At 37.6% G+C, this 14,027-nt stretch overlaps 1 protein-coding gene across 1 annotated transcript; it reads left to right on the forward strand.

Moving 5' to 3' along the window:
• The first annotated feature begins 11,497 nt into the window (after window positions 1–11,497).
• LOC147562951 (large ribosomal subunit protein uL15x) lies at window positions 11,498–12,193 on the forward strand. Its single transcript, XM_086632858.1, has one exon. It carries the CDS (start codon window positions 11,586–11,588, stop codon window positions 12,024–12,026), a length of 441 nt encoding a protein of 146 aa, XP_086488984.1. The 5' UTR covers window positions 11,498–11,585; the 3' UTR covers window positions 12,027–12,193.
• Window positions 12,194–14,027: the final 1,834 nt, after the last annotated feature.

A 14,027-nucleotide genomic window follows, 5' to 3' on the forward strand; every position in this document is an offset into this window, starting at 1 on the left:
TCCTTAAAAAACAAAGAAATAGACGTGAAACACAAAGAATTTGACGTGAAAGAAAAAAAAAATTAGTCGTGAAACAAAAACAATTAAACGTGCAAATGAATACCAACATCGTTCAACGGATGCATATGGGGATAGACTTGATAGGCAAAGATACATCAAACATGAATCCCGAACAACTTGCAATTCATAGGATACTGGTCTCAAATGGGTAAAGGCGAATGGGGGTGTATTTTAGTTGTTTTAATTATGTATGAATTTTAATTATTTATTAAATTTTAATGAATTTAAATTATAATAATGAATATTTTGAATTTGGGAGCCCCTGTCTGGAATCAGACATTGGAATTGAGAAAAGCCTGGGACTCCCAAAATTGGGAGTCCGAGCCCCACATTGGTTTTGCCCTAAGCATATAACTGTTCTGAAATCAATTAGATGGGCTTCTAATAATTGTAACGTTAAATCGCAAGGGTTACTACTTCTAAAGATCTAGATTGTCTTGGTACTTTATTAGGAGAAACAACTTTAGTTTCTTGCCTTAATTTGATCAGTTTTTAGTTGATTTTGTTGCATTTATCTTACCAACATGATCATATTTGCTACAAGTTTTAGCTTCTTGCCTTAATTTGATCAGTTCTTGACGTAAACTGTTCTTTACCATCTTCTTTAGTTAGTTTGATTGAGAAAAGGGTAGGCAATGCTGCCTTAATTTGATCAGTTCTTGACGTAAACTGCCTTAATTTGATAGAGGAAGTATTGATTTCTTTAGCCTCTGAAAGTTAAAGCTTTAATCTTTTGAGTGTTTGATTTGTGAATTGAGAATATACTTAGTTTGACGTTACCCTTCGATTCGAATTATTATAATCTTCATAATTTTGACAGCTTACTAAATTTTAGGTTTATTACAAGCTGATAACAAAATAGTGTGATAGTCAATGAATGCAGAATCCAACTCTTGAGGAACTGTGAGAGATTGCAAGTAGTTTCTTGAGTTAGCATGTATACCGCCGAAAACATACTGATGAATATTTTTCTATTCATCCTTAATGAATTAAAGGTTGTTATATTTTTAACTACTTGTTTTGGTCGGATGACATCTTGATATTATAGGTCAATAATTTGACTGGATGCCCTTGCGATTGCAATTGAACTATGGCTTAAAGTATGCTGTCTGGAGAGCGAGGTATGGAGTTTCTTTGAGTAATGTAATATCCTCTGGGTCTATCTTTGTTATCGTTTAATGGCTTTGCTCCTATTACTTGCATAACCTTTATTTGCCATCGTCTTTTAGTTAGTTTGATTGAGAAAAGGGTAGGCAATGCTGCCTTGATAGAGGAAGTATAAAATTACGTATTGATTTATTTAGCCTCTGAAAGTTAAAGCTTTAATCTTTTGAGTGTTTGATTTGTGAATTGAGAAAATACTTAGTTTGCGGTTACCCTAATAATTATCATCTTCATAATCTTGACAGCTTAGTAAATTTTAAGTTAATGAATGCAGAATGACCTTTCCTATAAGGTGCATGAGATTATTTACGACATAGGACGATACAGACGAGGTAGATCTTAATAAAACAAAACACCACCTATCAACAATGCCGATGGAAATCAATAAATTAGAGTTGCTTGAATGTGTTAGTGGGGAGAAAAATTATTCAGATCATGTTGGTACCAGTGGAAAATATCAATTGGATTCTGGTGAGACTCAAAATGAAAAGGTTGAGGATGAAATCCATGTAAGCAACTCTGGTTCTTTTATCCAAATGTCAGATGATAGTGGTCTTCTTACTGAAAGCACAATCTGCCGTAATGCTGAAAAGGATTGCGTGCCCGATATATACGGTTCCACCTCATCTGTGTTTGCTTCAGAAGTTAATCAAGATCCCGGATCTGGTAGCATCTTGGATAGAAAGGTGTCAGCGGAACATCACCTGGTTTTCGACCCAGAGAATGTCCTCAGGCGCAAATAAATACTTTATGGTGCATCTACTTCTGAAGCACTGACTGTCCATGATAGTGGGCAAAAGGTCTCAAGCTTAGTCAATGTCTCGAATGTGGAAAAGCATCACGTTGGTTCTGTCAATGAGCTGGTTTGTCATATACACTCTTCCAGATTGCTTTAATTTTTTCATATTGGCGTTTTAGTACCAGAGCAGTAATCCTTCAATTCTCTAAGCTAAGTCGATGTTTTACATTAGAAAAGAGTAGCCCCGTAGACTGTATTAGGAGAAAATGTGGCATGTACAGACTCCTAGGAGCAAGAGGCCCCTCCTTATAGACACACTTGAGAGAAAATGTTGTTTTTGGAGTCTCGATCTTAACCGAGTCAGTTGAATACTTAGGCAACCTGACATGTTTTGATAAACATGTGTGTATTAGGAATTGTTTCATTTGAGGAACTTTTGTGAAATTTACATACAAGCTCATGTTACTATTCATTAATATCATTGTTATCTCATGCAGGATGAACGACTCACTTCTACTGGTACTACAGTCATCGGTGTTAAGTCCCGTTATGGAGTATTTCTACTCCACGACGGGCTTAAACCACGCATGATGGCCAATATATCCCTTGTTCTTCTGTAGTCAAAGGGGGTGCAGTATATGGAAACATATCCTGTGTAAATGCCGGCAATGTGTTTTTTCTGACAGAGATTAGGTGAATGTTAACAGATATCGTAAGTTTTCTTTCTTCAAATTTCTTTCCCGTCTTCAGATTGTTTTGTTTATGCAATATTATGATGATGATGGGTTTAATTTGAGTGATCTGCTTTTTGTTATTTTGTTTTATAGGTCGCTCGATATATTTCACTTTCGATACTCTACCCAGCATTCGGGTCTTGTCCAAATACTGTGTCATTGCATTGCAGACGAAAGAAATTAAAGATAGATTTCCACGTCAACAGGCACATGTTATCCTCGCTGCCATTGAAAATGGCGTTCCAATGATGCACTTCTTTGCGAGAAATTGGAAGCAAGAAGCTCGGGAGTGGTCATGTATCAGGCCGTGGGAAAGTTTTGGTTCTGGTTCTCGCTTCGCTAGCATGGTCATCAAAAGATTCATCGAGTATCCGGACACCAAAGAGTCAGTTTACGTCAACATGTTAGTAAGAGTTGTCGTCAAGGCCAGTCGACACGACAAGGGCACGGGCGGGAATGTTAAAAGTAGGTTTGTTCTTAATATTTCTTAAAATTGTAATTTAAATATTGTTTAACTAATGTGAACGGTTTCGCAGTTATGCTTCTGACATCTGACGAGGACATGGAGTTTCTAGTTGACGAAGATGTTCACGATCTTCAAATGCTAGTTGATGCCACCACCAGAAAATGGAAGACGAAGAACCAGAGGAAGAAAGAGGCCAAGTTGAGAAGAAGGAAGAAGATCCGAGGCGAGAAAGAAACAAGGTAAACATTGACAGATTGATATACAATATGTCAATATATTTCAATTCAATGACTTTTAGAATTTGTGAGTAATAATAGCCTGAAACTGTTTACCTTAATGATGCATTACTGAACAATTTGAAACCTCAGTTTACTTCATCACTTATGAGCTGAAATATATTCTTCTGTACAAAGATCTAAATGGGCATTCAAATTCTTGAAAATGTCAGTTTGACTTTTCAGAACTTCTAGAGAGAGAAATGAGGAAATGTTCATCAAGCACTGGATCCCTTCTTTCAGTAGTGCTTCAGCATGTAAATATGATCCTAGAATGGTGATCAAACCTTCTGGTCTATTTCGATTTTGATTTTGATTGTTGTCGAAGTTGTAGCAAGACTATCCACCCCTTAAGACCCGCGTAGTTCTTACAACACAGGTGATGGGCCTAAAAGGTTACCCTAAAAGGTCGCCACCCGCAAGTATACGGGCGTCAAGTAATAACCCGGTAAGACCGGGATCGATCCACGAAGATAGGAAGGTAATAAGAATATCGAGAAAGTCTAGCCCACCGGTCTAGGTGTCAACCACTAACTCAGACTAAAATGAAAAGATGATAATTGGGTTTTGATTGGTTTATAATAAATAAACAAATAAAACGATCTAATCTAAAAGTGAGAGAGATTCGGGAAAAATGGTCGGGCAAGAATAAAGTGAGGATACTTCGATCCACAAAATCGATAGTGACTATTACTAATAATCAATAAGCATGAAAAGTTAGTTAACTTCACCCATTTACTTGGATTGGTCAACGAACTCTTTGTATAACTCAGATTCTAGTCCATGAACGGTCAAACAACCCGGAAGATTTTATCATTAAAAGCATTAAAACTCATTTGTTACATCAAAACATGTTTCACGAGTATCCGAATACAAAAGCTAGCTAGACATGGTGGAACACATAATAAACGAGAAGAAAATAAAGAAAGACATGAGTTAAGGTGAAAATTTCCCTATTTCGATGATGGTGCGAGGCTAGGATTGACGGAATGAATGGTTCATTAAGTGCTGCCGATCTCCCCCTAGTGATGTCCTGATTTCCTCTCAACAATGCAGATTTGGTGTCCCCTTAGTAAAACCAGGGTTCCCCTTAGCAGATATGTCTTCTTCTTCCTCTTAACACTAAACCACCATGAAAGCTTGCTTGAAGCTTCCTCTCTCTAAAATTTAAGCACCAAAACAGCAAGATCAACCACCAATGAAATCAAGACAGTATACTCAATAACAAATCCCTAAGTTTTCAATCACAAGTGAAGCTTTAAATTCCGGCCAAGAAGATAGTCTTTTGGTTTAGGGCTTGAAAACCCGAGCAGCTGCTGGCCGACCAAGGTACAGTTGATGTTCCCGGTCAGTTCCTGTCGCGGGAGCTGCTCTAATGGAGGCCCGAGCTGCTGCAAAGAGGAGCCCAAGCTGGTGTTGATCTCTGTTGCCGATTTGAAGCTGCTGTGAAAGTTCTCTCCGGCCAGAACTTTGATCCGAAGCCGCTTGTTTTCCCGGCCGGCCAAGCTATGGCCGGCGGCTTCTCTTCTCTCTCTCTCTCTCTCTCTCTAAACTCTCCTCCTAATTTCTTGATTCCCCCTTAGAATAATCAAACCCTAGCTTTTTGATCATCCACAAAGACTAAAAACCCTTACTTGTTTTTGGGCCATTAACTTGGTCTTGGGGTGCTTACAAAGTCTTCTTTACCTTCTTCTTTGGACTTGGGCTTGGGTTTGGGCCTATTTCTCATTTAGAAGCCAAAATGGGTGCCTTCAAATTTGTCTCTAAATCCTATAATTTTCAGAATAGACAAAAATGTCCTTCGACTTCTTTCCTCTGTAACTTTTCCGTCCGACCACCGATTCGACTTCCGTCTTCACCGTCGGACTCACCATTGACTCCACTTTCCATTGAACCTCTGATTTCACCAAAATGACCAAAATACCCCTAGTGCTATTTTCCTCCGACTTCGTCTGCATGAGATGAAAACGTGACGAATCGCTTCGTTTTATTCCGAATCAAACATCAAACTCCAAATAAGGTACCTACAAAGAAAAACACATAAATAGTTAGAAATAAAACTCGAAAAGAACTAACTCATCAAAGTTAAGTGATCCAAATGTGGCATTTTAACGCCACATCAACAAGAGACTGGTCAGCTGATTGTTAGCTAAAATATGATAGGTAACTTCGTTCGGTCTAGTGCTGCTCTTTAACATATCTCCGTAAATCATCAGCGCGTTGAAGAAACGTTTCACTGCCAATTCCCCTTGTATAAGAACATTATAAGAACATCTGGTAACATACAAGAAACTTTATTTCAGAACTAATTATACGATAACTCCTATCTTTAGGTTTGAATAAATTTATTTGCTTTTGTAATACAACTAGAACACGGTATATCTACAATCACATTACATAATTATTAAATACAACTATAATTAGCATATACATAATATACAACTTAAATATTTTTTTCCACACTCAACTTTTTTTCTTTGTCTGCCGTTTATGCCTAGTTTATCATTTAAACCCAATTACTTGTGCGTTCATATATAGGCTCGAATAAATATATTTTTATTTGTAATACAACCAGAACACGGTTTCTTTACCATTGAAATAGATAAGCTTTAGATATAATTAGGAATACAACTATAAATAGCGTACACATAGTATACAACTTAATCATACTTTTTAACATTCAAACATCTTTTCTTGCCCCTGTCACTTATATCTAATTTGTCATATAAATGGCATTACTTACGCACCCATCAAGATCAAGTAACATATATCATACATATATATGATCCAGACTGATGTATTGTTTATAAAAATCTAGTCGATAATAATATCATTAGTATTAGTGCAAGTAGAGGTCCTCAATTAGAAAAATAAAAAGGGAAAGCTAATATCCACAAACTTATTATAAACAAGGGTTAATTTAACGTCGACCCCATTTATATAGTGATATTAGAACTTCACCCCCAAAATCAAAAGTGTTATGGCGTTAACCCCCAATTGGTCTTTTTCCGTCATTTTCTCGTTAAATGGTTGGCGTGTGTAACACAAGCGTGATTCGTGACGAAAATACCCCCATCTAATCCGACGGTGAACACTCTCTCTCGCGATCAACGGTTGTGAAATAACCTAGACTTATTTAATATATCAAATCAAAATCTCCACCTCATACTTTCTTCTCCGGTGGAAGGTCGCCGGCAAAAAATTTCCGGCCAGCAACCTTCAACCCTAAAAGAAAATTATTTTCTCTCTCTTCTACTTCTTCTCTCCCTTGTCTCTTTTCTTTCTTTAGGCCCAACATAGATATTTAGAAAATGAATCTATAGCACCATACATAAATTTCTCTGATCTTCTCTAGTAGCAGCCAATGAAGGTCTAGGAGGAAGATGATGCATAGCTTCAGGGACATAAGTTTCTTCACCAAGACCAGACTTTTCAAGAATATTTCTTCGAAATTCAAGAAAAGATTCATCAAAATCACCATTGTATTGAAGATGAAGCCACAGTTGACGAATATCTTCAATATTTGTGCAACTTCAATCAAACTTATAACCATTAATGAACCAAGATTTAATTGGGGTTCTTTATGCAACTTCAATATCTTCAAGATAATGTATAAATTTCTATTCTGTTGGACCTGTGTTCTTATGGTCACCGCCTATGCTTAATAAGCACCCCCACCATGATCATATTAGTGCCAGGTCTACTCAGTATACAAATTGAAGATTTAATTAGGGCTCTTTATGCAGGATCTCAAGAACACCAGAAAATAGAAGAAAAAATGAGAAACGTTTGAAAGATAAGTTTTCAAATATGGGTAGATACAAAAATCAAATAAAATGGTATCAAATGAAACCCAAAAAACCCTATCCAGAAACTCCAAGAATTGAACCAACTCTCTATTAATGGACCTTTTCCCATCTCGAATCATCGGATCATCACCCTATAAAATAAAACCCTAATTAGATCTTCAACACCTAAGCTTTCTGTGAGAGAGAATTCCAATCAGGATGGGGCTTATTATTACTGGAGATAGATGATTTAATGGTGTTGAAGCTAGATTTGATGAAAGCTATGTCTTTGAGGTGACGGAGTATGCGTGGTCTTTTCACTATGAAGTCACATAAGCGAGATTGGATTATACGAACAACAAGGTCTTTTAGAAAGAGGGATTGAAACGGTGGTGGTGGTGGCAGAGAGATAGAGGAAGAAGAAGAGAGAGGGTGTGGAGAGATGATTCTAGGGCATCGCATCGAGGAGAGATCTGGTTTGCTTATACTTTGTTCTTTGGGTTGTGGTGGTTGTTTTTAGGTTGAAAGAATTGAGAGAAAAGGGTTAATTGAAGAATGAAGGATTTGGGTGGTGATTTCTTGGACCAGAAGAGGGTCTGCTCCTAGAGACGATTGAAGGATATATTAAAAAAATCTCGGTTATTTCACAACCGTTGATCACGAGAGAGAGAGTGTTCACCGTCGGATTAGATGGGGGTATTTTCGTCACGAATCACGCGTGTGTTTCACACGCCAACCATTTAACGAGAAAATGACGAGAAAGGCCAATTGGGGGTTAACGCCAGAACACTTTTGATTTTGGGGGTGAAGTCCTAATATCACTATATAAATGGGGTCAATGTCAATTTAAGGAGAAGAAACCCCAACGAACAAACGGTCTGACCGGCATCTTCTGAATGTCCGTTAGATTTAACGGCGATCCTCTCTCTCTGTTTCTTATATAATCAATTGAACTGAAAAATGGTTCATAATCCCAAATTTATGGGTAAAACCCTAAATGAACTATAGGTTCAAATTATCCTTTTTGGATTGTTGAGGTTTGTTTACTTCATAAAAAATCAGATACCCGCTTAATCATTTTCGGATAGTTTTGAGATATTTGCAATTGAAAATCTGATACCCACTTCATCTATTACACATGTTTCTGATTGAATAAGATAATTGAAGGTACTCCTTCATGGTGGGCAAGTCATTTCTTGGAAGAATGAACGTCGAGGAGAACTGCTTTTTATGAGCTCTAAGGTAAAACAGTTATTGTGGATTTCGTTTTTTTTTATTTTTATGTTCATATATAAAAAGGTTTAGTGGCTTCCGATTTATTTGAGTTTGATTTGATTGAATTTTCTAGTTGTAAGAATGCTTCTTACTTGGTCTTTTTCTAGTTTATTGACTAAATACATCATGTTTCCAACTTGATCCTCTCAAGGTTCTTCAAGGTCTTAGGTAATCCTGGATCATGTCAACAGTATGCAAACTTCACTGTAATATAAATCAGATTCTCTTCTGTAATGTGCAGTTTCTCAATGTAGATATGAATTTGCATGATCAACTAGGTGCTTCTCATGTCTCCTTAGAGCCTATTATGGGTGCCAGAAACCAGGGGGACGGGTACTTCCCACCTGACCCACTGGAATTAACGGACAGGTCTCACCTGTTCTGAATTGTTTCTGTCTCACCGGGCCTGGCATGGCTCAAAATGTAATCAATTAAGATTAAAGAAATTTTATATGCAACCCTTGCTTTTGACTTTGAGGTGCTTTTGTTTTACCCCCTTGGCCCCTTTGTTGAAAAGAAAATTAGAAGAGGAAGAGTGAAGGTGAATCAAGTACAGAAGGAGCAATTCAAACGTAAAACCATTATTTGCCCGACAGTCAGTTCACTTTTATATAGATCGTCGGATATGGACGGTCATGACCTAGAGAGAAACTAATTTTATACGAATGAATCGAACAAACTATCTCATTATCTAAGTAGGCCTGTGGAATCCATTTCCACCTTTTACAATCTATCATCTACTACCTCTTACACTCTTTCTCTCTTAATTTATGGGAAGAGATAGGGTAGAGAGAAATGGGGATAGGGGAGGTGGTGCGATTGGACCGTGCTTCCGTGGCGTGAAAGTAACAAAATATTTTGTGATCCTTGTTTTTATTCCGAAATGTAGTTTTTTTTTTGTTGAACTAATTCTGAAATGTAGTTAAAAAAAGAAACAAATTTTTTTATGGTATAGCATTGTAACATGATGTTAAAAATGAAGGCAAATAGAGATCGAGTGAAGTTGATTCCTCCGCTAGGATGGCGTCAGAGAGCATTGTTAAGGGGCAGAAGACTTTGGGAGAAAGTAGTAGAAAAGCAACTATGGCTTATTTGTGGAACTGAGGATGCGATTCCACTTACATCAACCTCTGTCCAAGTACATTTCTTCCAATTGTAACAGTAAATAGACAGCTCTTTCTTCTCCTCCATACTCGAAGTAGATGATGTTACGAGAATCTTGTCGTCTGACCCGATGAAAGTATGGAACTTGACATCATTATGATTGTTCATCATATAGAATGGTAAGGTGATACAACTCACTTCACTCCATCTTCCGTTCTTAAGAGAAGAAGTAGTAGACATTCCACTGAACTTCTCATCCTCGGCGTTGTAATAATCATCTTCGTAAATATACATGTTGAAGGTACAATTGTTTTGTTTAACTACCATAGCTAAATACCCATCCACTTCAAATAACTGAACAATGTGTTTGAACCTTACATGGTCGCCAAAAACCAGAGGGGGATGACGGATGAAATCAGGAATTGTGATTGTAGTAAATTTTTCACTTCCTAGGTCAAATGCCACTAAGCATACAGGACGAGGTGTCCACCCCCATTGACTTAGAGAACAATTGGACCAGTAAATGACACCATTCACATGGACATAATCATCCTTTAGTTTATAGGGTGGGATCTCTTTGATCCTTCTCCATCTATTATTATTATTATTATTATTATTATTATTATTATTAGATAGGTGGCGCCCAATGGCCAAAACCCCACATACAAAAGATTCAGAGTAGAGAGGACCTGAGGATATGGTCAAGACACATACCAATTTGTGTTCATTAGTAGCAGGATCAAAGCCAAATGCGTAAAAGTTAGGTAAAGAGACATGTTCTTCTCCCACGACTATTGAGGATGATTGAAACCAAGGTGACATTTCTCCAGTACTGATGTTGCGTATACGAACAACATGATCCATGTATGAGTCAGTGAGGCAGACTAAGCCGTTCACCGGTTTTGATATGACATTGTAAGATGACGAATCTATCTCCCTAACTGTGTCAACAACTAATTTCAGTTCTTCTTGTTGAAACAAGAGGTTAGCTGTAACGTGGAACTCCTTGTATGGCCAACGGTCGTCGTGACAAGTACCTTCCATACTCTCTAGGTGTTGTAATTCTATCTGTGTGTACGGTAGAGGGACGACGATAAGTAGACGAGAGGGGAGGCGTGTTTTAGAACGGGATAAGTATAAATCAATGAATTGTTGATCTCTTTCTATTAAGTAACAGCATCTTTTACAAAGAGTCTTGAAACGGGTAAGGGACTTCACCGGAAGTCTATTTAGGATCTCAAATACTAACCAATCGTTGTCATTGCTACTAATATCAGTGCTAGTGCATCTACTAATACGAAAAAGAGGATGATGTGGTGATGATGATGATGATGTTATACTAGTAGTAACAGTAGTAGTAGTAATACCTTTTCCTTTGGAAGTATTCTTCTTCTTCTTCTTGTTTGACCCCCTCCCCATGTTTAGGTTTCTTTATGGGGGAATAAAACCACCACCATCCACCAGTTTATATTTGAGTGAGACAAGTTTCGACAGAGGGTGAGAAAATCACTTCTGTGAAGAAATAGCCTGCTTGGTCTAGGAATTGGGGAAGGATTCGGATTAGAGAGTTCTATTTGGGAAGGAATTATAAATCCTAACTATCCACTATCTAACGGCTGAGATTAAAAAATCTTGCCGACTTACGTCATCATTACATTACTGGGTAAATGGGTCGGCTACTTTTATGAAATTTAAATGAGTTATGGTTCAATCCGGTTCTAGCGTGGCCCACAAAACCTGGGCCGTCTTAAAGCAACAGCACTACCCATTGGACTGAGCCCAAATAATTCGCTTAAAGTCCAATTAGGTCAAAACTGAAACCATCATATCATATTAGGACAATATGGGGAATTCAAGAAAAGAATAAAAACCCTAATAACACCACCTATAAATTACAATCTCTAACTCAATCAAAACCCTAGCTTCTCATTTTTCATTCAACCAGCAGGTAAGGAGGAGGAGGAGAAGAGAGAAGCCAAAATGACAACCAGGTTGAAGAAGAACAGAAAGAAGAGAGGTCATGTAAGTGCCGGTCATGGTCGTATCGGGAAACACAGAAAACATCCCGGAGGTCGTGGTAACGCCGGAGGTATGCATCACCATCGAATCTTGTTTGATAAGTACCATCCTGGTTATTTCGGCAAAGTGGGTATGCGTTATTTTCACAAACTTCGTAACAAATTTTATTGTCCAATCGTTAATGTTGATAAACTGTGGTCAATGATTCCTGAAGATGTGAAAGCAAAAGCTTCACCTGAAAATGCACCTCTTCTTGATGTTACTCAGTTTGGGTTTTTCAAAGTTTTGGGTAAAGGTTCATTGCCTTCTTCTCAACCCATTGTTGTTAAAGCTAAACTGATTTCTAAAACTGCTGAGAAGAAGATTAAAGAAGCTGGAGGTGCTGTTGTTCTTACTGCTTAGATCTAGAGATCTAGGGTTTTGTTTTCGTTGTTATTTTGAATGAACATCACAACTTTTATAAATCTTATTGGTTTTGGTTTATTTAGGTTTAAATGTTTGAGATACTTATTGGTTTAAGTCGAAGAATTTTAGACATTTTATATCTTATTTGATGCATTCTCACTTTATTTGGTTGTTATTTGATTAGTATTTTTATATCTTAATGTGGTATTTATCTGTGTTTAGCTTGAACTTGTTGATGACTTGATATATATAGATTACTTGGGGTTTTACTATTGAGAGTAGTAACTAGTGCTTGAATGAATGAAATGAATCATGAACATCAACTTGTAGCAAGCAAGTAGAATATTCGAGTCGACATGCCGAGTAAACTAGTTGTAGATAGATGAATGGGTAGATTTAGGGTCGAACTACCTTGATGTATTGATCAAAGTAGAAAGAATTTAGAAATCACTTTAGTGTTCAAATGAAATGAACATCAGAGTGTGCATTTAGTATGACATTATGGGTCGAAATGGTGGTAGGAAAAATGCATTTTGATTTGCTCGGTTTGGGTTGAACATTTGTGGTATTAATCTAGCGAAGTCTATACTTAGAATGGAAGTGAGAATTGTGCACTAGCTAGAGACTTGTGGATTGAAATGGTGAGGGGGAAGTAGTTTGAGGTAGATGCATATGATTGAGTGAGAATAGTTTTTTTGTCGCTGAACAATGATCCAGAGCTTATAGGGTTCGGTTGCCATTTCACTTATGTTGTACGTTATAATATGATTTCTTCCGTCTGCTAATTTGTTAGAAGGATTGTAATTTTAGGTTTACCGAAATGAAGGATGATTCTGGGGGAATGATAAACTTATCCTTATAGTTTAGTTTAAGAGTAATTCTATAGATACAAGACAACAAACTGAATCTAAATTATGATGGATTGTTCCTTTAAAAGTAATTGTCATGGAGTTGGTTTACCTTGAATAATGCTAACTCTAAAAATGATAGTGGTCCGAAAAGTCAATGCCGCCCAGACATGAAAGCAAATGAACGCCAACCATTGATGGTGAACTCCCTATTATTGTGTAGTCTGAGCTATTGACTCAAGTAAATGAACACCATGAACACCGACCATTGATGGTGACCTCCCTATTTTTCTCTCTAGAAAGGATGCAAATTTCGGCTGTCATCTACGTTTAAACTTTCTGCCGGCCAAGATTGGCCCCAGCCCCCAGCATTACCACTGTGCCATACTTGGATAGACTGGGACGTCTATTTGTGGTTAAAAAGTCTGGATCATACTAGTCGGTGGGAGTGGAACTTCCTATTTTCCATACAGTCCCTTTGAAGTTAGTGGTCGTTCATGCCATGTCCACTTCAAACTAAAAAACAAGTCAGAAGGTCCACTAGAGCTGCTATATGAGTGGCATGTTGCTGCGACAACTATATACTAGGAGTACATGCTATTTTTGCAGGCGAAAATTTACCAGAAGTGGGGAAATCCCTTTGTCATGGCAGACATCAAAGCTAGAAAGTTAAGTAGGTTCCTTGGCTTAGTGAATCTGTCTGTTGCATTATTGAGTTTTTTTATGCCTAAACAAGGTCAATGCCTCGATGAATGGGGGGAAAAGAAAGAAAAATTACGGGATACAAAATTTCAAAAATTGAGAAATAAAAAAGTTCTTCCAACCTGCAACCTTTCTCATGTTTTCCGCCGGATTCGTCCGGTTATGTGTATTTTTGTCTCTCTCTCTCTCCTCTGTGTGGAACTTAGAGAGAGAAATGGAAGAGGGAAGAAGAGATAGATGAAGATGAGAACGGTGGTGACGGCCAGAGTTAGATGGTAGAGGTGGGAGGGGAAGACGGAGGAAGAAGAAACCAATGCTGGTTTTGATTAGCTCTACTCACTGTGTTGTTTACAAAAATCTACCATGAAGCTCTAAAAATCCCAAAAGGTGCTCCAGTTTAGGCTGTAGCTATTTGACTTTTAACTATTTCACTTTCTTAAGTGGAGTC

This window comes from Eschscholzia californica, unplaced genomic scaffold, assembly GCF_041429995.1.
Source record: "Eschscholzia californica isolate CP2 unplaced genomic scaffold, dmEscCali1.0.p SCAF_1, whole genome shotgun sequence".
NCBI lineage: Eukaryota > Viridiplantae > Streptophyta > Magnoliopsida > Ranunculales > Papaveraceae > Eschscholzia > Eschscholzia californica.